The sequence below is a fragment of the Drosophila busckii genome, chromosome 2L (assembly GCF_011750605.1).
Source record: "Drosophila busckii strain San Diego stock center, stock number 13000-0081.31 chromosome 2L, ASM1175060v1, whole genome shotgun sequence".
NCBI classification, from domain to species: Eukaryota; Metazoa; Arthropoda; class Insecta; order Diptera; family Drosophilidae; genus Drosophila; species Drosophila busckii.
The window spans coordinates 5,997,465-6,025,458 of NC_046604.1; the positions used below are offsets into that span (position 1 = coordinate 5,997,465).

Below are 27,994 nucleotides of genomic sequence, written 5' to 3' on the forward strand. Positions count from 1 at the left end.
TAATTTATTAATAATGCTTTAATTTGTTTACTCTTCGTGTGTATATATATATATTTAGATTTAGCTACTTGACTGCGCTGTGATCTTTTCGGTTCATTTTGTCTTTGCTGGACGTTTGGCAGCCACACCTTAAAATGGGCAGGTGATCAAATCATATTCGAACATCAGCGAAACAGCAACAAAGACAAAGTATAACAGAAACATGGTAAAGCCCAAACCCTTGTTCATGCGCCAACGGAAGCAGGCAATCGACAGCACCACGAATACGAGCATCATAAACAAGATGGTAATGGAACAGACCATGCCCACCGAGTTCACCTCAACGGGCGCATCGTAGATTAGGCCATACAGTAGCCAAGGTATGGGCAAGCTGCATTCAAATATACACAATTAGTTTCGATTCCACTTGTTCATTATAAGTATATAATATATATCTTATATCTCTTGTAATATGCGCTACTCACCCCACAGTCACGTCGAATATATTGCTGCCCACCGAACTGGACACGGCCATGTCGCCAAAGCCTTTGCGCGCCACAATCACCGATGTTATCAAATCAGGTATGGAGGTTCCTGCTGCCAGGAAGGTCAGTCCCATAACCTATGTACAGTATGAAGTTAGAAGCATTAGTCAAGCCACTGACATTAGCGCTTGGGTATTGAATTAACAAAAAACCTTACAATATTAACTCACATAAAAATGCATTTAAAAAATAAGTATATTCATTTTTAATGTCAAAGTTTAATTTGAATTGGATAAACGAGAAGAGATCTAAAGAGTAGACTAAACTCTTTTTGTTCTTTCAATTGAGCGCTACTGTCTTCAATTGAGAAAATAACTGACAGCAAATAGATTTATCCAACTCAACTTGAAGTTTTACATTCAGAATGAATTTAGTTATTTTTAATTAAATTGTGGCTGCTTTTCAAAGGCACAAGTCCTAAGTCTTTCTGTCATATACATTTCGCTTATTTACTAGACATTTATATGACATTTCAAGCTAAACGCAATTAAAGTTTTCAAGTGTTGCTGGTTTTCCAGTCAGGCGGTCAAAGTCAAGCTCCTGATTGTTAAAGATGGGATGAAATTTTATAAATCATAGCGCATATGTCTGTATCACGCTTCATGACAAGTTTAAGTTTTCACATAAAAATATTCCCTTAATTCGAATTGAAATTAAAACTATTTTATAAATTCTTTTTGCTGTCATTGCCTAGTTTGTGCAGCTATGGAAATGTAATTTAAAAACATTCAACTGCCTTCAGCTTGCCAAAGAAAACTAACGCTTTGTATTGTGTATTGTATTTCTATTTTGTATAGTAGGGTGACTTGCCTCTGGGGGTATGCGGGCAGTATCACCAGCCACGTTGGCCCACCAGACCATCAGATAGGAGAAGGCAGCTATCCAAACAATGGAGCCTATGAAGGTGACCGGAAAGTAGCGTTTGCCACGCGGTGTGCGCGTATCGGGCAATGTTAACCACATTGGGACCAGCAGCGGAGCGACCAGGACATAGGTGAGTCGCTTGCGCGCCGTATCCGGCCAGGCCATGCTAAGGGGCTCCGGTTCGTCCTCGATTTCAGGCGCCTTTTGTAGTGTGTGGAGAGTGTAAACAATTTTGTTGCGAACAAACACAAAAGATATGTATAAATATATAGATTTTAAAATAAGCTGCAGCCCGAACTTGTTTGTTGCAGTGCTTTTTACTTAAATTGCTTGTTGGTTTATACAATAAATGTTTGTCTTATAATAGGTTTTGTTTATATAAAATTTGTATAAGTATATAAAAATTATGTGGGTATTTATGTATGTATGTTTCATTGATTGATTGATTGATTGACGTACGAAATGTTGCACTAATTATGTATAGAAATGTATGAGCATGAGTTGCTGAATACTAAGCGTATTGATTTTTAGTCATATTAAGTATGATAAAAGTTTGAATTTCGCTCATTTTTTCTTTATATAAGACGCACTCACAGACAGGCGTTTAGAGCTTGCTTAGCTAGTTTATTTAACTTTAGTAAGTACGTCCTTAAGTTTTTAGTTTAGTTACAAATGGTGCGAAAAGTAAAACAAGAGTCTCAGTATATAGTAATGTGGCTATAGTATTAGAAAATTGTACGAGCAACGTTTAGTTTATTTGTATATATGTATAAATATAGTATAAAAATATTGTACAAACATACAAATAAATGCACTTACTTTACTTGACTAGAGAGAACAAATAGTACTAAGGGTGCTATATATCGTAACGTGCAGAGAGAGATATCAGAGATTCAGCATCATAATCTTAGACTTAGCGCATGCTTCACACACACGCACGCACGCACACACACACATACATTAGCTATAGATGCTAAGTATAAGTTTCAAGTTTCATACTCATTCAATTAGAATAGAAAAATAAATTATTGATAGTTGTTAATTGTAAGCAAACTAAAGTGTTAAACTACAATTGTCTAAAGTGTTGTTGATATATTTTGATTTTAAGCGGCACTAAAGCAAGGTGTATGTATTAACTTTTACAATTTGCAAAAAGCAAGTTAGTATACAAAAATATATTTTTATTTGCATTTTTCTAACATTTTCTTTGCTTCTGTGTCTGCGTTTTGTGGTTTTTAAATCACGCTCTCCTTGCTTGCTGCTGATTAGAAAAATGTTACGCAATGACGTCAACTAAATAATCGCAAGTATTTTGTTACAGATTTCTCATATTACATTAATGAGTCATCAAGCTTGTGGCTTTAGAGTTTAAGTTTTGCTTTTGTGACTGCGATTTTCGTGGAAATTCTTTTGAAAGCTGGACATTTGACTTTAATCGATGATTAGTATAACAATAATGCAAACGATATTCAATATGCCATAGCGTACGTGCTGCTATTTTAGCTTAAATAAATAATTTAATAATTGCAATTTGTAGCTTTGCACATGCAAACGCTTTGACGAAATGCCCTACCCAAATATTTTTAGCAGCAACATTGAGCTAACTGACATTAAATTATTATCACGGATATTAACAATTACATTATTCAAATTGATTTTATGCAAATCTGCATTATTGCTTGCCTCATCTTGCAAATATTTGCGCGAGAACCTTCGCATGCCTCAGCACAGGAGCGTGTGATAATAAAAATGCGTGCGTTTTATATTTTGAACGCAACTCAAACACATAGCAAAGAAATGTATGCACGTTATTTTCTTAAAAAATGAAAACAATACAAATTTTTTATGCATTAGTTATATTAAAAAGAGCGTAAGAGAAAGATAGAGAGAGAGAGAGAGCAATAAAAATTTATTATGAAACTAACTTTGATGCTAAATTTGCGTGTCTGAATTTTGACCCTCTGCTCAATCCAGCTAGGACGTCGACCACTTAAGGATGGCTTTGTATAGAATTAAATTTGAGTTTTTTTTTATTTGTAATTTGAAAGTAAATTAGTTATATTTGTTTTGTTTTGCTGCCGTTTTGCTTAATTTCTTAGTATGGAAATCAAAAGTTGATTAAAAAACCAAACTGTTTGACAGAGATAGAGATAGAGTTAGATAGAGAGATAGAGTTTAAGTAGCTGGGAGATAGTTTGGTTGGCAAGAGCTTTAGTGTAAGTGTAGTGGGGTTTTTACATAACAAACACATAGAACGGGAATCGAAAACACAGTTACAAGTTGAGTGTAGGAAAGAGTCAAGAGCAAGAGAGCGACATCTTTTGATAATAAATTTGATTTGTTTTTACTCAGATCCAACTCGGAAATATTAGTTGATCAATTGTGAGCCGAATCAGCGAATACCTAGGCCTTTGAATTTGATTTGTTTGCTTTGTCATCTTTTTTGTTTTGCACAACTTAAAAGTTTATAAACAAATTAAATGAGCAGCTTGCTGCAGCCAGAGTGCGCTTGCGCCTTATGCATATAAAATGTATATTTTAAAACAAAATGTCAACAATAACAAGTCGCTGAAGCGGCACAATACAGATGATTGGGCGTGGAGCAGGTTTTGTGTGTGGGTGGGTTGCTGGGTGAGGTGGTTAGGGAGGTGGGTGTTGGGGCGGGCGCGTGGCGGCGGCGACTACAACATTGCAATGAATGACTTCATCATAAAAACTGAATGGAAATTATAAACGAAACATTGAACGTATTGATTGGAAAGACATTACGGTATAACAAAATATGATAAAATATTATAGTATTGTGTGTTGTTGTTGTTGTCTATTACTATAATTGTTATTAAACTGCGTTATAGTCAGCATTCGCATTTAACACTAGCGAGTAGTAGTTCGTAGTTAAAGTTCAAGATACAAAGCAAATGATTTTTTTATTCCAAATTGTGTCTGCATAAAACGATAATCAATAATTGTTGTATGCAAAATTTCGTTCAATTCCGAATTAGCTCTGTTTTATTTTTAGAGAGGGCATGACACACACACATACAAACAAACACACACGTACGCACACACACACAAAGATGAAATGTGGGCATGTCAAGAGAGGTTTACATAAACAAATAAGGAATTGTGATTTGTCAACGCTTGAGGGGTGAGTGTTTTTTTGTTTTGATTGTGGGTGGGCGGGTGGAAAGTTGTATGTTAAAGAATTAAATTGGCAGAAAGTCAACACAAGAATATTTAAAAGTCACACAGAAACGTTGCATAAACACACAGAGCGCATTTTTTTATTTTGTTTATAGAATTTCTTTTGCTACGCACATTGAAATGGAAAGTTTTGAATAAATAAATTTGAGTACACATATAAGAAAAATAAAATAATACACAACGTTATAGATATAGTTTCAGACTCAGTTCAAACGCATTCAGTTTCAGCTTACCAATTTAAAATTTTTTGGTACAAACATGCCAAAGAGCTAACAAATACGTAAGAAAATTTTGGTAACGCGCTTGAACTTGTTCTCTATTAAAAACAAACAAAAACTAATTGTAAGACCGTAATCTTTACGATATTAAACATTTGTTAACTGCGCGATTTCGCTTTACGATATTCAATTTAGTCAATACGTTATTGTATGAAAAATGCAGCGCATTGTGTGTGACAAAGTTTAATTCAATTCACATTGAGTAATAAAACAATAAAAATAACAAACAATAAGACAACAAAAATCATGCTAGAAAATCTGGCATTATATAATCAGCATATATATGTATATATAAATATTATGTAACAATAACTTACCGAATCGAGCGTCGTATCGATATTTCCATTGGGACGATCGGCCAATGTGGTTTCCTTTAGATTGATCTTGACGTGATTGGCCGCCGAGGTGGTGGCGCCACCTCGTTGCGGCTTCGTAGCATCCAGCAGTACCTTAAGCGAGGCAATCGCATGCAGCTGTGTCGCCTTCTCGTCCACTTTGCCTGGAACATCATCTTTGTCATTGTAATTGTGTGTGGTTTTTTTTGGAGGGGGTGTTTTCGATAAAAATGCAGTGTTTTCATTTCATACGCAGAGTGTGTTGGTGTTGGTGTGTTAACAGATATGTTCGTGTGTGTGTGTGTTTAGTAGCAGTAGCAGTAGCAGTAGCGGTAGTATTAGTGGTAGAGTAGTAGTAGAGTAGAGTAGTAGAGTAGGCGGTGTTTATCGTTTATCGTATTTTTGTTTGCAGACAACGAATTGAGTTTTCAACGCAAAATCCAAGTGTTTTATTTTTTATTTTGATATATATATTTTTTGTTCAAAAATTAAATGAAAAAAAGAAGAAAAAGAAAGAATAAAATTGCATCGATTAAAAATTAGAAAAAACGAATTAACCCAGTTAGGTATTAATATTTTGTTTTTTTGTATTTTTTTGTAATTATTATTTAATTTGATATTTATTTTACAAGCAAATTATAGCAGCTAAATGCCCTTTGGGTTGTAGTATATATTGAAAATATTTTATACAAAATGTTGATGTCAGTTGCGAAATAGCATTTGGAGGTTGTTGGTTATAGTAACTAGACTAAAGATAGGTTAATAGATTTTAGACTAGCGCAGATAGACAGAGAGCGAGAGCGACAGATAGAGAGAGAGAGAGAGTGAGGTCGACAGACAAGACATACGATATTGGTTACGATATGGTTTATGTATAGCATAGTTATCGGACATTAGAGCGGTACGCATATGAGAGAAAGAGATAGCGAGTGCTATAAGCAGTTGATATTTCTTATTGGATGTTGTGGGCGGGCGTAACTAAACTACAAACTAAGTCTAAGTATATAATGACTAAACTATATAGAAACACTACTAATATTTACCGTGTCAGAGTCTCATGGATTTTTGGTCTAACTTTTTAAGCAATTTGTTTATTTTTTTGGTTGACTGTTTTGAGTGTAACAGCGAACTTGTGTTTTGCACTGGGAACTGAATCAATTGAGTTTGGGAATTTTTATATGTGTATGCGTTTAACAAATTTTCGTTTTCTTTTTCGTTTTTAACTTTTTTTCATGGTAAGGTAAGGGCTTTGTTATTGTTGTTTTCAATGTGGCATGAAGTAATACGTTCTATTTTCTTGGGTGGTCTCGAGTGTGGGCTGCTAGGTGCTAATTGTAAAGTGGGACGCCCTATTGATAATGATACTAACTTTTGTATTACCATACATATACGTGGTATAATTAAGACTTATTACTAGCTTAAGCTATAGCTTAAAATCGAGAGACTGTTATACTAATAATTCTAATTTTACTGTATGCATGGACTATATATTGATGTCTTTGATATTTGTCAACTGGTCTAAATACATGCTCTTAAGCAGAAAAACTAAGTAAAGGCTTGTTATAAATTTTTGAAAAGGGCTTAGCAGGTATAACACACAGTGAATTGAATCTATTTACAATTCAAATTGTACTCAGCTTGTTTCTGCCAGCCTAAGCCCCTTTTGTGTTGCAGTGTATTTAATCGCATTTAAAGCACAATTCAAAACAATATGTATCTAAATATTATAAGTACAATTGCACACATTCCAATGTCGTTAAACGTTTAGACCTATGCATAAAAGCAACAAAAACAACAACAAAATGTTCGTAATCAGTGATAGAAGAAAAAATTAAACTTTAACAACCCGCTCGACTAGTTAACTTATACACATGCAGGCACCTTGCTAATAACTTGTAGCGATTAAGTACAATTGAGTACCAGTACCTCTCGTCTGTCTGTGTGGATTGGGGCTGCTGCTGCCCTATATAGCCAGTTAAGACAATCAGGCTAGGCCAAAGCCAAGCCAAACCAATTTTGAACAGCATTTTTTTGCGCGCAAGCCAATTGTACTAGTTGCTAAGTAATTACAATTAACACATACAACATTAAATGCACACATTGCACACGCCGAGATACTAGTTAAATATATAAGTATATACAATATAAATTATTTTGTTATTGTCACGCGTCACACAAGAGAATAAGTAAGCAGCAACAATCTTAAAAATTACAAATACAAAAACAATATATAGTATATAGTATGTTTAATCATTTGACAAACAACTGCCATTGAACTGCGTACGAAAAATTCTAAGAATTTTAATTAATTACAAATTTATTTGATAACTAATATATAACGTATATGTATACATATATATTTGTTTATATAGAAATGTAACTCCAAACTGACATTGAACAACATAAAATATTTTCTTTACTTTGTTAAAAATTCTTGTTTTATTATAAATTTATGTTGTATTTTTGTTAAGCATAATAAACGTAAATCAAAAATAAACGTTTGCGCAAAGAGAGTGAAGTCAAATAATAAATTAATTAAAAATAAAAGCTGCATTGATAAAGAGCAAAGCTGTTTAAAATATTTAAAGTGCGCAGCTTTAATTGTATTTGCTTTACAGCTCTGCGTGTGAAACAAACGATTGGCCAAGCCAGCTAAGTGGCTGCTTGTTATTGAGGTAGGCTGAGGTTGTGTGTGTATTGGTAACAAAGAATTCTAACACTTTGTACCTTGAATGCCTTGGCTACTCACGCCCCAATGTCGAACTTGGTTTCGTTTGGTCTGTGGGCCATTGCCGTGGCAACGCCGCTTGTCTATTACATACATATTCATGCCTATACGCCTCAGGCTAGAGTTGTAGCCACAGAGGCATACACACAAAATATTACGTATACGTATGTGTGCCTAATACATAATAAATCAATGCGAGCACGTCCGGTGCGCTAATAGAAAGCCGAGCCAGCGCGCATATACGTGCCCCGAAATGTCAGCAAAACTTGTTAAAGTCTGTTTTAGCTTTGGGTTGCTTGGGTTGCTTTGCTGGCTGGCTGGGGTTCAAAGCTGACACTGGGACAAGGACGCGAGCGAGTGCGAACTTGAATTGAATTGAAAGAGTGTGTGTGTGTGGCATGGAGTGTTGAGAGCTGTCAATTGTCAGCGCTAGACGCGCTGTCTGGACGAAGACGAGCGCACAGCAACAGCAACAGCGTGCGAGCGAGATAGCAAGCCAGTCAGCCAGCAAGTTAACTGACAGTGGTAATTAGATAAGTGGCCTCAAGGTCAGGCATTAAAAAGTTAGCCAAAGGCCAAAATAAACAAAGCAAAATAAATACAGCCAAAAAAAAAAAAAGAGAAAGAAAGAAAGAAACGAAAAGGCAAGCAGCCAGCAAATGAAAATGAAATTTGCCAAAACAAATGTTAGCAAGAGATAGCGACAGTGAGAGAGTGAGAAAGATAGTGGTAGCTTAAGCAGTAAGTAACTTCTTGCTTGCAAGTCAAACATCATCCAATTAGAAAAAGTAACATAGTATATAATACACAGCGTATGGAAAATTAACACAAAGTATTATTTTTTATATATATATATTCTTTTTGGTTTTTTTTATTCTTTTTAGTAAGTAGTAGGTATAGTAGAGTAAGTAATTGGTATTATGTTTATTTGCTTTTTGCTTTGGATGTAAGCGTTGGGACTGGAACTTGTTTATTGTTTGGAAAGCAATTTAAGGGGTTCTTATACTTTTTGGGTTTTTTTTCATTGGGATTATGTGGGGTGGGGGTAAATTTTACTTTATTAAATTTGTTTTCTGTATATATTTTTTATATATATTTTCAGAGAGGTTTTCTTTGGGGTGCAAAACACACTGTGACAACTCAACGAACTTACCATCGTGTAGTGGATCTATCGTATGTATCATTAGCTGTAATAGGCCATGACGGAATTTTGCACCGGTCTGAGTACTACCAGCGGTCCCACCACTGCTATTACCTGTAGCGCCCGCATTGCTGCAACCGGCCGGACCCGAGCGTGTTTCGCTCGCCGCTCGGGATGTCACCGAACCGCCCGGCTGAGTGGCCATCGATGTTTCAGATGAGTTCGCCGCATTACCCTGAAGTGAAGCAAGAACGATGGAACGGGTGGTACGGTTACGGTTACGGTTATGTTGAGAGAGTTGAGTGAGGATTTTAGGTTTAGGTTGAGTTTGTTTTTTAATATCAAAAAATTAATTTACATTTTTTAAGAGCAGTGTGAGTTTTTTGTAGATTTTTTTTTTGTTATGATGGTAAGCATTTTGTTGAGAAAAAGGTGAAAAGAAGAAGAAGAAAAGTTTATTATTGCAATTTGTATAAATTTACAGTTGAAGTGTAGTTGTCTTCATTTTGATCATTCTTTTTTTTTTTTTTGCTGTTTGTTGTATGTATTGTTTGTTGTTGTAGTTGTTGTTGTATTTTGTTGTAACGCTTAAAAGCTAAACGAATTAAGTGCAATTAATTGTAGCCAATATTTGAAAAAGTTAACTTAAGTAATACACAAACGTAAAAATGTATACAAAAATATTGGAGAAAACAGTAAAATGCGAGCCACAGCATTTAAACAATGACTACAATACATGTTACCCAACACTGGTTCAAAAGCAAACCGTCAAGCTGTCGTATAAATCTGAGCTGCGCTCGAAAATGCAAGTCACTGTCGTCAGTCTTGACGTCAAATTAAAAGCAGAAAACAAACAGTGTGCCAAAATTGAAATGCAATTACAGTAGTGCAGTTAACACTTTTGTTTATATACACTGCAATTTGGGTTTGTTGAGTGCAACAAATCGGATATATCGGGTGTAAGGCAGGCAGGCCTCGAACTGTGGTCATCAGCACAAAAACAAAATCATAACAAATGAATTATAAAATTAGAATTATTAAACTTTGAAATGAAAATGCATACTCAAGAAATATTGGAAAATTTGTAATCATTTTTTTTTTTTAGTTTTGGTTTGCAACAGTTTTATGTATACATACAAGCTTCAGTTTTCAATGACTTAAAAAAAGTTTTACATATACTATATATACGTTTGTATTTTTTTTTTATATAGATGTTTTGTTTTTTTTGTCAAAGCGCAGTGGGAAGTTTTGTTGTATTTTCATTTTGCCTTCACTATAATCAAAAAAGGTAAACACTGAGAACTGAAAACATTAGAAGAAAACTCAACTGATAAACGGCTGTAAACAATAAGAGCAGAGCCTTATGAGCTCAATAAGTGCGAAAAGAAATATTATAAGATGATGGTATAACAAGTATAAACACATGTATATAGTAAGTATGAGAGCTAAGTAATGACTAATGTATAAACGTGATAATTAGTTAAGTTCTAGTAGATACGTGTCAAGAACGAATAGAGCTAAGAGAAAAATTCTTGAAATACGTAGAATACATAGATATATAAGATAGTTAAGAATTTGTTACCAGTTAGATGGGTAGTTGTATAATGTGCATACGATTAACGATAAAAAAAAAAGAAACCCGTTCCTTATATATATGTATATGGCGACGATAGTAAAGTTCTGTACATATTTTCATTCATAAAAACGCCAGAGCGCCTCTAACTGGGTTAGTTGTATGCATGTGTGAGTGTAGGGCAAGTCAAGATCAACAGCAAGAGCTAGAGCCAGAGCTGTTGCCTGGCCTCTAGCTCGCATCAGGCCAATTAGCGTGTGGCTCGTGCCCAGGTGAACTACCTCATGGCTCATTATAATGCTAATTAATGCCAAGTCATGTTGTTTTGTCAGCGCTGGGAGCTTCAAATGCACAACACTCATACGTCTTTCAATATAAAAGTTTATAATCAGTCATGACGTTCGATTCGAAAAGGAACTGTGAAATCTAGTTAACTGTATATAAATAAAGATGAGAACTGCAGAGAGAGAGAGACAGCTAGAGAGTTTGTATGCATCACTTTGATTGACTTTGACACTCAAATTGAAATGGAAACCAATTAATCTACAGTGAAATCTTGAGCTGATGAAATTTTTATACCCTTTATACTTGCAACACAGCTGTGAAGTCATGCTAAAAGCATTTTATGCGTTACTACAGGTGCTCACACACACGCACACATATAATCACAATAAATTATTTTAATGCGCGTGAATCATTTTCAAAAATCAAAAAATTTCGCCCAGCGCAGCTCAAGACTTGACCAAATGATCTAAGAAATGTAAATTGCATACGCTAAATGTAATGACTGTTCGATATTTTCGTTTATTGTTGTTGTAGCTCAATTCACAAAACGTTCAAGTGTCGCTCAATTTGTCACTCAAGCTCAAAGCACCTGCTGTGCTCACCTTTGAGCGCAGGGGGGTTGCCCAGTTCGAAACCAGTTCGGGGAATTAATGCAAATATTCCTGGTACAAGCGATTTGACGTCGTCGCTATTTGTTTACAAACTAGCATACAATCAACTGATATATACATATCTATATACTATATAGATAGCCAGTTGAAATACCATATGATAAAGACAACAAATAACAAAAAGACAAAGTAAAGCGTCGCCAAGCAGTCGCTGCTTGGCATTACAAAAAAGACAGATAACTAACTCAATGTATCGACTTTGACTCAGTCTTAGTCTCAGTCTCAGTCGCAGTCTCAGTCTCAAGCTTTGCAGCTCTTGTTGTGTTTGCTGCGCGCTGTGCATTGATCGTTGCTGATATTATATAGCAGGGTTATGCGCACTGTGCACATCATTTAGTAACGAAGCTTGAACCCAAACGCGTCGCTACGCTTACGCGCCAAGCAATTCAAATAAAGTGCGCGCGCAATTCAAATAAGATACCGAAAATGTTTCAAAAAAGGATTATTGAACTTTTTACGCTATTGTTTTATTGGATGGTCATTACGCCAGCCATATATCAGTATTGCAAAACACAAAATTGGATACGCTGGGACCTGAATATACCATTCCAATCGTTTTCGGATCACGCTACGTTCGCATTGTGTCTGCTCGCGGGCTACGTGACCTTTTATCGCATTGTCATATTCATTTATATGAAGTTGAAAGTATGTGATGTGAAAATGTGGCATAACTTAAAGAAAACCCAAGAGGATCCCGAATCGCAGCTGAAGGATAAATCGCACTATCAGGCCATATCGACAGAGAATCTGGATGTAGTCGATGGCAAACTAAGCGATTCAACACCAAAAGTCATACGCACCATAAGCCATCCGCTGCTGGTGGAAAGCGATCTGGCGCGCATACACATCAAGCACGAGACTCGTCCGCTGCACAGCGTCACCTTGCCGAGGACTCATCAGCCACATGGCATAGCCAGTCCCACGCCCAGTTTGCGTTCGGCACCGCCTGTGCCTGCAACACCGCCGCGCACTCCTGGCCTGGCGCGCAAAGTAAGTCAAGGCGTCATCATGTCTCCGGATGTGCTCATGGACATTGCATCGCATCAGAAGCACAGGCCACTGGCCAAGACGTAGACACTGGCCTACTGGTGGCCCCTCCAAACCAGCCAGCCCACAAGTATTAGCATTAGCTGCACACCAAAGACACAAACACAAACACAAACAAAAGAGCAAAAGAAAAACGACACAACGGAAGTTTTCGCACCGCTTTAGCAAATAATATTTGCAACTGATCACAAAACCAGAATCGACGACAAATCCAAGTCAGTTTTAATTGGCTGAGAACGATTCTTCTTGCAACAGGAAGAAACCATTTAGTTAGTTATTTAGTTAGTTAGTGCATAGCATACTAGTTAATTATATGAATATCTGTATATAGTATATACGTAGCTGCATATTTATTATCTATATATATAAGTCAGTTGAACTTGTTAACTGTTTTATGTGTGTTCTATGTACTTTCCATTGTTAATTGCCTATTATTATTATGTAATAGTAAAGCAATACTTTAGTCAACACGATATTAAAATATACAAATTTATAGTTAAACTACAAACAAAAATGTTGTTGTGTGTTTTTAATTGCAATTCAATTAGTCACGAACTTAAATAATTAGTATTTCGATTTCATGCGTAAAGTATTGAAATATTTATTATTACATAGTATATATAAATATTATTCTCGAATTTTGCTGACTGAGAGTTTCATTGAAACTCAATAGTAAAACATACGCACCGTAGTCCAAATGATTTGGCACGCGAGTTGCAAGCGAGCGCAACGTATATGAATAAATAAAATATATTTATTTACTGTGCATAGTAATGAATAATATATTTTTTCTTACTATTCTATAATTGTATAAACAACTATTCGTAGTGCTCTGCGGCAAGTTATAAATTTTTAATTTATTTATTTAGTTTATCAAACTCAAAACTTTTCAGAAGTTTAATTATTTTAATAAAATTTCAAATATACATATTAAAAAAACTGAGTATCTCATTGAAGCTTATCAAATCGAACATTAAGATTAATTGCGATGACAGACAAATCATACGCACTGTAGGCCAAACGTTCAGACGAGCGCTGCTTACGCACCAGACGCAGAAAAGTCTATGTATGGTAATTAAAAAATTAACGTATTTATACTTTAAATATAATATTACAGTTCTCTGCGGCAAGATATACTCTATGCATCAGCTTTAGTTGGAATAATATCTAAAAATATTTCCTAACCGCATTTATTTATTAAAAAATACAACTTTGTTGGAGCTGTATAAAAGCATAAGAAGCATCAAAGCTATAGTAGTTGATCGCATTGATTCAAGTCGAAAATAAGTATACGCAACGAAAATGTTTGAAAGGAAGTTTTTGGAGGCACTGGTTTTTATCTCCTATTGGATGCTATTTACGCCTTATATGTATAATATGCTAACTGAGATCAAATGGATTAATTTGCGCTTTGGCTCATTAGAGGCTAGCATAGGACCGGTCCTTGTATTCATAATATTGAGTTGCACGTGCTATGCGACAGTCCATAGCATTGTTATATATATGTATCAGAAGATGAAAAAGATGGACAAGAAGAAACTAAAGAAGCTCAAGAAGTTATTGAAGAAAAGCGATGAGCAAGATAAACGGGAGCTGGCGATAACAAATAGAACATTAAACTCCACTAATGCACTGGCTAGGCTTAAATCAGCTTGTTAGTATACAAAATGTACACAAAATTAAGTTATTGTAATAAAATGTATACAAATAGCTTGGATGATTTACTTTGGTTAATTTCAAACTAATTTCAAACACAAACCACAAGCTTACGCTTTCTTTATAAGCAGTATGGAAATATGATTTCTTTAGTTGTGTTTCAGCGCTAGAGTTAAGCAAACGTGTAAAAATGATTAAAAAACATATTGTTGATATATTCATATTGGTGCTATATTGGGGACTTATCAATCCCTGTGTATTTATTGGTTGCAAATCGGCTGGCTGGATAAAATGGGACCCAGACAATCTGATGAGTTCTGTATCTGATTATTGCGTTGTTTTGATTGCATTGACTGCTGGATATTTGGTGGTTTACTTTATTGTTGTCTGCATTTATCTGCGTGTGCAGACCTGGAGTCTGAAAGCCTTCTATAACTACGAGACCACTACAGTGGAGCTAATGAATCGCGAAAGGGCATTCTACAGGCAGCAAGCTGTTGAACAAGAGTTCGGAGCACCGCACCAAGCAATGTCGGGCCAAGTAGCTGCTACGAATGGCAAAAAGCCCAAACGTCCCGCACCAGCTGCACCACCAAGTGTTGCTCAGCATATGAATGTGCAGCCTGAAATCCATTGCGCTGTTGATCCCCCTAGCTATGAGGATATCAACTTGCATGTATAACTCATGCTCATACGTAATTCGTTACTCTATCTGTTTAAGTCAACTATGATTAATACTGCTTGCTTTAAATATATCAATATGAGCCATAGCATAACTAATCGCTTATTTAAGTTAGGCACTATGACTAAGTCCTAACCGCAGGACTTTTGCTTATAAAAACCTTTGCGCATAGTGCAGACTATTCAGTTATAAGTTTGACAGCGACTAGTAAAAATGTTTGGCAAACAAATTTTGGAACTTGCCACTTTAATCACTTATTGGATAATAATTGTGCCCCAGTATATTAGTAGCCAATTATCAAAGGCTACGGATAAAAAGCAAGACTCGACCTTGGACAAAAACTCAATATTTCAGTATTTTCAAAATGAACCCGATACATTGGTCTACATGATATTGATTTACTTGCTGGCATATCGCATTTTGCTATATTGCTTTATATTTTTAAAGTCGTTCAATTTGAAAATGTGGCATGGCCTATCAAGAACGCAGCGTCAATTGGACTTGCAGTTAAACGAAACCAAGTTGCATTATAAGAATATGGATCAAGTGGATGCAGCAGCACCTGCAACTTTAACGATTGATACTGGATGCAAGCCTAAAATACCCAAAACGAAGAAGTAATAAATATTTGTAATTGTAAACTGCTTGTAAATAAATATGCATTAATATTTTCAATCAATCTTGTAGCTTTCTTTGCCACCATTTTGTCATGTCCATTAAGCTTAAATTAACACCTCTAAAAGGCTAATAAAGCCCATTAACAGAAATATACATAAAATTTTGAAGTCGTTGCCAAATAACAAAGCGTAATACGATACTCAATTTGCATGTATTGTGCGAATATGTACATCTATCTATATATTTAAATGCATGCGTGAGCAGTCAGAGCGTAGAGCGTGAGACGATGTGAAGAAGAAAGATATTCAAAAAAAATTATTCAGAATCAACTTTAGACCAAATTCAAGTTCAAAGCTGTGTGCACAGTTTGGATTGGCTGGCTGGGCATGCAAAAGTTGTTTCAGGCTTGTTTGGTGTTCAGTGTTCGGTGTTCGGTGTTTGTGTTGTGTTAGCCATGTGTATGGTCTGTTTGTGTATATGTGTGTATATAAGTGTAAACAAGTCGTAAGACGCATAGCAAATGAAAGTGTTTGTAGACAAACAAATTAAAGCTAAGCGCTAAGAACTGAATAGTTTACTAGAGAAAAAGGTTCGCAGTTAGCGCATGAAATTGTAGAAAGAGTTTGTAAAAAATAAGTATATACCATAAATTGAAAGAATTAATAGCATAATAAAGAGAGCGTTAAGTGAGGACTTTAACCAGTTAACAGTGTGTCAAAAATAGTTTCAAATATTTATTTAGTTGTTATACATTTAATTGAAATATATTGCATTAGCTGATGTAATTGTTTGTCAAATTTAATAATAGATTGAAATTCCTTTTGCATTTAATCATTGAGTTTAAATTATGAGCTAATTTTTTGAGTGCAGTTTTATAATTTTTTGTAATTTAAAAACAGGTTTCTAAAATTTTTGAGTTAAAACTCAAAGGTGAAATTCAAGCCTGACAATTAGTTGTCATCTCATCATCATGATGATCATCACAACAACAACAAGCAGCAGCAGCAGCAATCTCAGCAGCAGCCTCATCGACATTAACTTGAGCTCAATGCCAAAGACGCAGCTTGGCGCATTGTTGGTGTTAGTCATGCTCGATTGCAACAACAATATCAACAACGACAGGTGTCGTGTGTGGTGTTGTTGTTGTTGCTGTTGTTGTTGTGGTAGCCCTTAGTCATAGTAACTAGCACACCTGTTAACTGGTTAGTGAAATGCATGGAAAAATTACAAGGCCAAAGAAAAGCAATACGATAAACGAGAGAGAATCGAAACGAAAATAATTCCTGGCAAAGGATTTTATTTATCGTTTTTTTTTCATTGAATTTTCAAATTTCAACAATTTGGTTTCTTTGCAAATTTCGCTTAACGACTTTTACTTAAAATTGTTGATTGTTTTTTTTTTTAGAATTTTTGCATTTTAAGAATTGAACTTTGGATTTTTTGATTTTTGGTTTGCAAAAAAACTTCCCAACTACTTACTGCTGGCATAAGTTGATCTGTACTTCTGACGCGAGTCACCTTGTTTTTGGTAATCATCTTCTTGACGCAATGCTCCACCTGAACGTTCCACTTCATAAATGTCACATAGGCAATGTAGATGGTAAACAGTATGAGCGCCTCCCACCAAAAGATGCGATTGTCGCGAAAAAAGTAGATCAACACCAGCAGACTGATGCTATAGAATGAGCAATCGCGAAATAGCGGCCACCAGGTTAGGGATAATACAGTGCGTGAGAAAAGCGCACACATGCCAATCACGAAGAGTATATTGAAGACGGCGGAGCCAACGATCGTACCAATGCCAACATCATCGAACGACACGAAAACGCCAATGACACTTGTGAAAAGCTCCGGGGCACTGCCACCCGCAGCCATGAACGTTGCGCCAGCCACATCGTCAGTGATGCCGAGCTTTTCAATGATTACGTCAAGGGAAGGCACGAAAAATTCATCGCAGACAATCGCCAGCGCTACAAACATATATATTACACCTATGATGTGCAGGATGACAGCGCCATTCTCGAGCTGTTCTTTCGTGAAAAGATCTTTTGGAAATAATGGCGTTTTCGTGGTGTTTGAATTGTCGGACTGCGTTTCTGCAAAGAGAGAGCGAAAAGTAGGGAAATTAATAATATAATCAGGTTTAATAAAATTCAACGATATAACGTTTTCAAATAGAGCACTAGAAATAATCTAGAGTCGAGTGTTTGAGTTTCAATTTAATGCTTAAAAGTTGTGTTAGAAGATTTGCATATTGTTCAAGTATGATATCACTTTAAAATATTAAAGACTTATTAAATACTAGACACAAGTAATATTTTTTTTATTGTAAAAAAAAGTACATAGTAATAACTAAGAGTTCTTTGAGCTTGAAATTAATTCTTACAGCTTGAAATTCTGCTAGACAATTTGATTGAAGCAGATACAAATGCAAATTCTTTAGGTATAACTTCACACTGAATTAAATGCTTAGTATTAAAATATTAAGTGCTAAGCTTCAGTAATGCTATATTTTTGAAAAATGCATAATAATAATTTAGAGTTAAGCTTTTATTAAATTCAAAAAGCTTGAATTGATTGCTAGACAATTTGATTTGCATTTGCATCATATCCAAAGATGATATTAATCGAAACTCCTTGGATACTTGTATGCCAACTTGCTTAATATATATTTAACCAAGCTATTTAATTCGTTAGTCAAACGTGCCGCTTGCAACATTGGCACATCCACATAATTGTTGAACAAAATGAGGAAGCCTAACCTTTTGCCAAGTTGCGTCATTTAGAAGCGGCGCGCTTTTGTGACAAGTAGCCAGGCACATAAGCATAAGTATGTACTACTGCAACAATTCCCCAATTACACATCCTCAATTAGCAACGACCTTTTGGCTGGAAGAGAAACGCGCGCAAATCGCTGCTAAAACGCCTGGCAAAGCGGCACCTTTTGTTGCTGCTTTGCTGCTGCTGATGGCAACGTTTATAATATTTGTTTGCTTTTTTTTTTTCTGTGGCAATTATCCGCAAATTATGCAGCACATTTTGCAACAATTAACAAATTGCACTTATTTTGCGTCGGCTGCAAAGCATCTAAACTGTGTGGGGGGTGAGCTACAGGGGGGGTATTGGTAATGTTTAAATGTTTATCATTAATTTACACTATGAGCAATCATTTTGGCGCGTGTTGTCTCAGCGCGTTTTTAATCGCTCGCGGCACACATGAGCCGTTCGTTCAGCTCTTGACTGATTCATGTCATTTGTCTGTCTAAGTTGTTGTTATAATGATTTGCTGTTTGCTCTTGCTATGCAACAACTGAATCGCAAATATGCTGAAAATATATAAATACTGTTTGCTCAAGAAATGCTTATCAAAAGTTTATTAATAACAATTCCGATATACACTACGCATGGGGCTTACTATGCTTCTTTGAGTGATTTGCACTATGGTTGAGTCATTTGCGGTTGAGTCTCGCGGTCAGCTAGCCAAGAAGCGGGCGCATAGTACTATGGAACCGGTTTTCGAAAATAGTGTCTAGAACAAGCTACAATGACAGTCGAAAAACAAAATATATAAATTTGCATGCATTTAATGTGGACTGCCACACCCACCCCCAGTGGCTAGCCCACCTTTCACACACACACACACAGAGAGAGGAACGTGCGCTATAAATCAATGTTTTCTAAATGAATCATTTGCCAAGCGTTTAATAAGTGAGGATTTGTTAACCAAATGCTTATTATACCTTGTAAAAAATTCAAAGCAGCTTTGGAGGCCAAGCAAAGTATGAAAATTAGGTCATAGTCTGTTAGACTTTCAACTAGAATGAAGTTAAATGCAAATTCTTATCTCAAATAGCGACAATTGTTTTTAAGCTAAGTCATAATAATATAATATAATAATATATAAATAAATAATAAATAAAAGATACTGCATGAAATTATTTTTAAAATCAAATTCAATATCTGAAGCACAGATAATTGATTTCAAGTTAGGATTAAGTATATTTTTGAAACTATAATTTATTTAATTAGAAAAATTTTTAATTTTTTAACGTTATCACTTTTATTGGTACTAAAATTAATAATTTGTTATAAAATATAATTCCATATCTTATCTTTTTTTGGAAGTTACCTATTTGCATAAACTTTCTTTTATTATTACTTTAGTTTTTTTTATTACCCTAGGGTATATTTCTAGTCGCTCACTTGCTTAAACTCTCTTATTTTTACCTGCTTTGTTTACATCTTGACTGTAATTTATAATTTGCATGTGGGCGTACATAGAATTGTCTACAGTTAGCTTTGGGGCTACGCTTTGAATATCAAATCAGAGCATCGAGAAATTGTGGTCCATTATAAATATGCATAAACTTATGACTAACTGACAAATGTTAGTCAAGCTGACGGAAGACTAGACCAGACCTTGATACGCATACAGACGCATTTTGTCAGTGAGTTGAGTAAACAACTTAGAATGCAAATTTGCTTAGAATGTGTGATGAATGAGATTTAATTACTAGTCGAAGCGGTTTGGCTACAAGGAAATTATTAATAAAATTTATAAGCATAATAACATAAATATTTACTGTTTACATTTCTAAACTTGGCAAAGATAAAATGCTTATCTATGAGACAGCAAGAGAACATATATAAATATAAGATAGCAGCAAATGATAAGTTTAAGACTTGAGCTTAAGAGCTGATACAATTGTTAAATGAGTAATATTTAATAATGTATTTATTATATGTAATTGCTGAGCAATTAAAATTCATATTAAATGAAAGGCGCATAGAGTATTTGAGTGATTGGCAGACTCAGCGATCGAATGTGTGTTTATTTATTATTATGATTAGTTTGTGGTTTTTGAGAGGTCTCAGGCCTATGTGGGCGCGTGTCGTCTTGTCTGGCGTAAACAAAAAGCCAAAACCAGTTTCAATTGGCATTTAAGTTGTTGCCTTTAAAAACGCACAGAACGTCAGCTGTTCAGGCTTCTAGAGCAAGCACTCACGCCCACACACCACACATGCAAACTAAACTTGCTTGTGTGTGTGACGAGAGATATGCGTCACTTGTGTGTGCGAGAACAAAAGCCGCAAAAAAGTCGCGTTCGCATTCGCAATCAGTTGCAAATTGAAACTCGAGCCGACCACATGGCAGCAGCAGCCACAGCCACAGCCACAGCCCCAGTCGCCAACAATCACAGCCCGAAGCTGTTCATCAGTCGCGCCAGCATACAGCTGAAGCATAAGCCACCAACACATCAGCCGCCGGCCCCTCTCATCTACGAATGGCGCACACAGGTTATCAAAGAGGCCGAGGAAGCGCCCGTCGAGTGCATTAAGCAAAACGGCAGCAACAATGCGGCAGCAGCAGCTATGCCCCCGACGTCGCCGCCCAAGTTTACAGCCCCACGCATCGAAGGTAACGAGGCCACCAAACGCAAGAATCTGCCGCAAACGCTGTGCAACTTCTTTGAGGCCGAGCGACATGACAGCGCCTGGAATCGCGTGACTAAGTGAGATAAAAATGCAAACGGAAATTGAAAGTACTTGTGCATATATATATATAGTATACGTATATATATATATATATATGTGCAGTTGTATGACATATTAACCCACTAAGTGCCAGGCAGACTTTAAGGCAACTATTGTTAAGCGTTAAGCTATAAGTTTTATAAATAAATTGCAAATGCAAATTAAACGCTATGCTAACTTTTTGTCTATATTAAAGCCATGGCTCAATAAAAAAGAACCTTCAGTTCCCACATATAGGTTAAGCCAGAGCGTAATCAAACGACAAAAAAAAAAGAAACGCCAAAGTAAGCGAAAAATCACGAATAAATATACACTTGGTATATATATGAATGTATTTACTTTAAGCGCGCGCTCGCTCACTCTTTCTCTCTCTATTTGTGCGACGTCATCAATGTGCATAAATCACGGCTGAACAAACGCACAAAATTACACGGGCAAGCTTGTCGCTTACGTTACGTTCGCCATGGCCGGAAGTTCATTATGGCGGGGGCGGTTAGGCGCGCCCTACAAAAGCGGAAGCCAAGCGAACTGTAGTAAGTATATAACTGTTAGTAGCGCATATATATATGTGTGTGTGTGTGTGTGTGTTTTTATAGAGCGTAGCCGAGTGCAAAAGTATAAGTGTGTCGATAGTGGCCGCATGGTTTCACGCTTTGAAGCAGCTGCTAATTTATCAGAGAGACAGCGCGCTTTGGCACGATGGGAGCCCAAGCAAGTCGCAGTCGCAGTCGCTCGGTCCGTAGTGTTCAAGGTAGCGCCTGGGCGAATCGATTAGCGGGCGGCCAAGCCCAAAAGCCAAATTCAGAGCAGACACGAGCCGAGCAGCAGGCAAATGAGACCCAAATACCAAAACGTGCAATGCACATGCAAATTGAAAGCCATTACCATATACAGAGAGAGAGAGAAAGGGTATTTAAAGTGAGACAGCTGCACAATGAAAAGAGTGTGGGTGGTAAACGTCCCTGGCCTGGCCTGCCAGCAAACCAGCCAGCCTAGCTTAGGGTTGTCAAGTGGCTGTTGAATCAATGCAGCTGCAAAGCCGTTGACTGCCAATGTGGCCAACGAACGTGAACGAGCCACTTCAAGATTCAAGCCATGTTACCCATATAAATTTTATATGCTTAGTTACGAGCACGTCAGCCTCTTTGCCTCAGTTTATCACTTGCCCCCACCCACATACACACACACACACACTCACACACACACAGCCCAAACTCAAGTTGAAACTAATTTTTGCGCATAAACTTGAAACTATTGTTTAAGTTTTTAAGTTTGGCAGCTAATTGGGTTTATTCCTGTGGGAAGCCAAGCATGATTTGGTGGCAAGTTGATACTGAATTATTAGCTTGTCTCGCAACACTGAATTATTAGGTTGTTAGCTCGAAAGTCGCTCAAGTGCTGCTGCTGCTTATGCAATTCTGCGCTGTTCGCTCAGTTTGAGTTGAAACTTGAAAATTCAAGCAGTGTGCAGTGTATTTGAAATTTCTTGATAAGCTACAAATCGAAAATTCCGGTAGCAGCTCAAATAATAATATTAAAAGCACGTGCATTAAGTGACTCAGCTGAAGCTTGAAATTTATTCAATTGCAGCACATGCTCAACATATTTAATTAATGCCCAAGCTAACTGGTTAAACTAGCATACAAATTAATTAAAAAGTGATAAGAGTTGGGAGACTAAATAAATCTATGATGAGTTATAGCAGCAATTGCTAAACATAATAATCAACTGAATTATTAAACGAACTGCATAAATTTCTATCGCCAAATGCCATGTGCATTGGGCAATTAATTATTTATATTTATTTTAATTGTTGTGCGCCATAAATAATTTGAGCGCTTGTGCAAACTGATTAAATTGTCAATTGGATTTAGTTATTTCAGAGATTTGTTTACATGCATTTGTAAGTGGTTTTAATTGATGAATTTAAATTTAGGTAAGCCGTTTTATTATAATAAACCTGTATGCATGAATCACACGAGCGAGCAGCTGCAGGTGAAATCCCCTCTCAACTGAGCTTCTGGGCATGAATCATTTAGAAGTAGAAGCTGCTGTTATTTTGGGTTGTTGTCTTGGCTAAGCGCTGAAGGGGTTTTTCGTTTTCGTTGTGGGCGGGAATAACCCGCTGCAAACCTTTTACACACTGATTCATAATTCAATAAAGAACTAATGAATATAAAATGCATAAAATAATTTGTAACTAGTCAGCGAAAAAGCCAAAGCAAGAAATTATAAGTTTTCAACTCGCTGCATGTTGCAAGTGAAATAAAATTCAAATTAATGGCAAATTACACACATGAAGCAACACTCGTAGCATACACAGAGGCACTGAGGGCGCACTGGCAATTAGTGGCCACACAACAGCACAGCAGCAACAACAACCAGCAATAGCAACCGAGGCAAGTACGAGGCAAGCAGAACACAAAAAAGGAATGTCAATAATTAAAAGTCGGCCAAATGTTGTCATTTGGCATCAGAGCCACAAAACGACTTCCTGCCACCCACACACATACACTTAGACTATGTCTGTGTGTGTGTTTATAGCACACACACATATATATATATACATACATTGGCTCATTGCTGTCGTTTTTGCTTTTAGCATGCAAGTCACACGTCCTTGCCAGCATTGTTGTCAGTGTTGTTGTTGTTTTTGTTGTTGCTGGCATTTTGATTTATCGATTTAAATTTTTCGTATTTAAGGCAAGGCTCCCAAATGGCTGCCTGGTGCGCTTAGCCACGTTAGCAGCTCAATCATTTTGCAATGGCAACAGCAACAACAACAAACAAAACAAGAGTCAAGCGCCTGTCGCAAAAATTCTTTACGCTTATGCCTTTTAAATACTTACAACTACAAGTGTGCTTAGTATTATTTTTGTTATTTGTTACACATATACATACATATGCTACATATGTATATGTGTGTAATTTTGACCGCCTGCCGTTTGGGTCGAGGTCTTTGCTGGCGAGTTTGTTGAATTTCATTTTTTTTTTTTTTTTTCATTTTTATTTCATTTCGTTTTTTTTTTTGCCACCCACGACAAACGTCGAGAGCGAAACGTCGTTAACAGTCACGTTTGCGTGTGCCTTATATACGAGCACACACACACATGCACAGAAACAAACAAACACATGTACAAACGCACATAAGTATGCTTGTTGTTGTTATTTTAGCAGCGCGCGCAATTTGGGTCGATGATAAAATAGAAAACACAAAAAGCAAGGCAAAAGCAAACATATATACACACACACACGCATACACACATACACGCAGTCACACGTACACGTGAAACATTTTCCAACAAAGGTCGAGCAGTGCACAAAATTTATTTCTATATAGACAAACTTACACACAAACACACACACATAGATATGCACCATAAATATCCAATTTTACACACAGAGACAACATACTTGCCATGTGTGTTTGTGAGCTGAGTTATGTGCGCGTTTTGTCTGCTCTTTTTGGACATTGCTGCCTGCCTGGCTTGCCATGCTGCTCTGGTTTCATGTTAATTGCTCATAGCGTCGCTTGTTCCGGCAATCTGCGTTAATTTTAAAGCTTGATTTACAGACTGCAACTAGTCAATGTTGTTCTTGTTGTTGCTGCGCTTGCTTTTTTATTTTCCTTTCATTTTATGCTGTTTTTCTTTTAGCTATTTCTGTTGTTGCTGCTGCGGTTGCAGCTCAACTGCAATTTGCGCCCCAAAGCACACACAGCACACATTTATTTTTTTGTTAGTTGTATTTGTGTGTGTGTGCCCTGTCCCTACATGAGGTCAGCAGGGAGCACACAGCAGGTCCTGTACAAAGTCTGACTGATAAGCATACTTTGTTAACAAAAGAATTCAAGCTTGTGGTTACATTTTGTTACATTGCAATGAATAATAAGCGGGGGATTAAAAAAACATAATTAGAGCTGCACAATATGGCTCTTGAAGAATATGCAAGGAATTTGAGCTGCACATCAAGTGCACAACAAGCCGCAAAAGCTAAAAATTCATTGAAGGTTGGCAGCTTATTAAATGAGCTCCTAAAAGCAGACTTTAAAATATTTTAGAGCATTTATGTGAGAATTTCTTTAGGTTGCGCAGTCTTAAAATCTCTTTAAGAATTAAAACTTTATGTGATGTTAAGTTTATTTTAGGCAAAATACTTGCAAGAAACTTTAGGCGTACATAATATAAAAGAAAGTCAAAATGTTTTCTAGGTTCTTACTAGAAAAAAGCTTTTAGATATTTTTCAAAATCAATTTTAAGCATTTTTACTTTATTAGCAACATTTATATTACTAGGCATTCCTTAAATGAACCCATCCCTTACTTTGTATGGGTTATAACAGATTATAAAATGACGAAATATATATATTTTACTTTTAAACTATTTATAACTGATTTTAACATCTGATTGAATTGGATTTTTATACATTTTACAACAAATACTAGATAAATTCCCTTTAGCTAATTTTACCCTTTTCTGTTTACAATTTAAAATATTCATGTATAATTATTATGCATAAATATTTGCAACATTTTGCTGCTACCGTCAACTGTCCTTAGCTAACATTCAATAAATAATTAACTACGTAACTATTGAAGCGACAGCGCGAATATTAAAATTCTTAGAAATCAGTCGCTATATAATTAAAAATCTATGCGCGCGGTATTGTATTCAAAACGCAATTAAAATGAAAATTTTCTTGCAACTGAAATCAATCGCTAACAAATGCAATTAACTTATGCATTAATTAGATGGAAATTCTATGCTGCGAAACATCAATTATCTTTCGCTCTGCGCTTTGCTATATAGTAAAAGTATGAATAAATCAATAATTGTCAATTCAATGGAATACTTTGAAATTCGATGCCTGCGCAAAATAAAAATTGTTGCAGCAAAAGGTTTATAAATCAACGAAAAAACAAAGGGTAGTGCATATTATAGTCGAGTAGCATTTAAAAAACAAACACTGCTGCTGCTGCTTGTTATTCCAACCTTTGTCAGCCAATTCCACATAGGTGTGTGTCTGTGTGTGTGTGTGTGTGTTGTGCTGTTTGTGTAACAGACAGCTAGAGAGAGAGAGAGAGAGAGACGTAGCTAAGTGACTTTGTTGAGCACGGGAGCCGACTGCTAAGTTGAGTCATTAAAATGAGAAATGGCTGCAGGCTTCGTTCGCAAAGCGTCAAACATTCTGCTACGCTGAGTTTAATTGTTGGCCCAAACACACACAGACACACACACACAGACACAGACACCGCTAGACAAGCTGCAATTTGACTTTGGCAAGCACAGGTGCATGCATAACAGCTGCTGCAACTCACATGTCATATTTATGTTTTAAATAATACGTATACGTAATTTATGAGCCGGCCTCGTTTTAATTAATTTCAAGCTCAATTTAATGCAGATCCCACGCTCATTAAAAATGCATAGACTGAAGCGAAACACTTTCAATTTTCCCGATAAATTATTTAAATGTCAATTTAACCTGCATATTTTATAATTTTGTATTTGCTGTTGTTATATGTATCAAGTATACGCCTCATTAAACACACACAGAACTTGCTGCAGCACTTTGGCTGGGGAATTGAGTTGAAAGAAATTCTAATGCGAGCATAAATCAATTCACGCTCAGCTCAGCACACATTTGCATACAAATGCCATTAGTCATAGAAAGAAGTGGCAAAAAATCACGCATACGCCACGTTATGCATATGAAATGCAGCATTGCAATTGTAAGTTACTCACCATTGATACCATGTTGATTGGGCGCATTATCCTCAGCATGCAGCTCGCCGCCCAGCTCCTCCTCGATGGCATCAAACATTTGCTCCTCGGACTTGTAAGGATACAGCAGCTCCGCTTCGTCCTCGTTTGATGTGTGCTGCGTTAGTTGTTTGCCTTGATAGTTAGTCGCACCGCCCATATCGTTTACGGTAACAACATTATTGTGCGACGGCTGATGTTGCTGCTGTTGCTGCTGCTGTTGTTGTTGTTGCTGCTGCTTGACAGTTTTGGGCTTGTGCGCTTGGACGCTGCAGAGTAGCAGCAAAAGCAGCATGCAATAAAGCATTAGGCCACGCCCGGCTAACGAATGGGCGTGGTGCCTGTGTCTAGCTGTTGTAGTTTGTTGCTTTTGTTTGTTGCTGCTGCTGCTGTTGTTTTTGTCGTTGCTGTTGTTGCATTTATTGTTAATAATACTAAGCGTTTTAAAATATTTACACAATCGACAATGTACGCGCACATTATTGATAGCAGAAGCTTGCTTGCATGGTATGCTTGTGTTTTTTTATGTTTCTGTTGTTGTTGTTGTGTATAAGCAACATTTTCATATGTTGCTGGCACTAATTGGCAACATTTGTGTGCAAGTCGTAGACGCCCGCGTCGCCGTCGACTATTGAAATCTATCGTTGTTGTTGTTGTCGCTGTTGCTGTTGTATTTGTGCTGTCGGCATGTTGCTGGCAGCGTTGCACCGACAACATGTTGTTCAAGTGCATGTTGCTGCTACTCTTGCTCTTATTGTAAACACTTGCAATCTTAGCTGCTGCTGCTGCTTGTTGTTGTTGTTGTACCAGCAGCAATTGCTGTTGCTGCTGCATTGCTAGTTGCTGTTGCTGTAGTTTTTGTTGTTGTTGTTGTTGTTGTTGCTGCTGCTGCCATTGTTGTTTGCTGCATGTTGTTAGCTGCAACATTGGACCCGTTGGATGTTGTTGTGGTTGCTCTCTTTTTGTTGCTATTACAAAACCGTTTGTTATCGTTGTTTATGTTTTTTTTTCTTAATTATTTTTTTTGGTTAGTTACTAAAACTTTTGACCACGCGGCGTCTCGTTTAAAGTTTTCTCGCGCGCGCACAACT

The 27,994-nt window shown here is 36.5% G+C and overlaps 3 protein-coding genes across 11 annotated transcripts; 2 read left to right on the plus strand and 1 right to left on the minus strand.

Annotated features, from left to right (window-relative positions):
- LOC108607705 (sodium/potassium/calcium exchanger Nckx30C) lies at window positions 1-27,239 on the minus strand. Of its 9 annotated transcripts, none has more exons than XM_033294993.1 (8): window positions 26,886-27,239; window positions 17,086-17,702; window positions 9,189-9,309; window positions 5,188-5,381; window positions 3,314-3,388; window positions 1,335-1,589; window positions 465-601; window positions 1-370 (listed from the first exon to the last, which is right to left on the minus strand). In XM_033294993.1, exons 1-8 carry the CDS (start codon window positions 27,208-27,210, stop codon window positions 130-132), a joined length of 1,965 nt encoding a protein of 654 aa, XP_033150884.1. In that variant the 5' UTR covers window positions 27,211-27,239; the 3' UTR covers window positions 1-129. The 9 variants fall into 9 exon arrangements, with proteins under 9 accessions (XP_033150884.1, XP_033150882.1, XP_033150879.1 ...); XM_033294991.1 differs by having other exon boundaries at window positions 2-370; window positions 9,087-9,267; window positions 17,125-17,702; XM_033294988.1 differs by having other exon boundaries at window positions 2-370; window positions 9,087-9,309; window positions 17,125-17,702.
- Window positions 11,852-13,063, plus strand: LOC108607519 (maker459). Its single transcript, XM_017998389.2, has one exon. It carries the CDS (start codon window positions 12,030-12,032, stop codon window positions 12,675-12,677), a length of 648 nt encoding a protein of 215 aa, XP_017853878.1. The 5' UTR covers window positions 11,852-12,029; the 3' UTR covers window positions 12,678-13,063.
- On the plus strand, window positions 20,737-21,323 carry LOC108607521. Its single transcript, XM_017998391.2, has one exon. It carries the CDS (start codon window positions 20,755-20,757, stop codon window positions 21,121-21,123), a length of 369 nt encoding a protein of 122 aa, XP_017853880.2. The 5' UTR covers window positions 20,737-20,754; the 3' UTR covers window positions 21,124-21,323.
- Window positions 27,240-27,994: the final 755 nt, after the last annotated feature.

What these genes read in the sequence shown, in the direction of transcription:
- LOC108607705 (XM_033294986.1), bottom strand. Translation starts at nt 27,210, where the DNA reads ATGCTTTATTGCATGCTGCTTTTGCTGCTACTCTGCAGCGTCCAAGCG. An exon ending in CAGATCAACTTATGCCAGCA is followed by an intron (nt 9,310 to 17,085) that starts GTAAGTAGTTGG and finishes GCTTCACTTCAG; the next exon opens with GGTAATGCGGCGAACTCATC. An exon ending in GATAGATCCACTACACGATG is followed by an intron (nt 5,382 to 9,086) that starts GTAAGTTCGTTG and finishes ACAATGACAAAG; the next exon opens with ATGATGTTCCAGGCAAAGTG.
- LOC108607521 (XM_017998391.2), top strand. Translation starts at nt 20,755, where the DNA reads ATGGCAGCAGCAGCCACAGCCACAGCCACAGCCCCAGTCGCCAACAAT.
- LOC108607519 (XM_017998389.2), top strand. Translation starts at nt 12,030, where the DNA reads ATGTTTCAAAAAAGGATTATTGAACTTTTTACGCTATTGTTTTATTGG.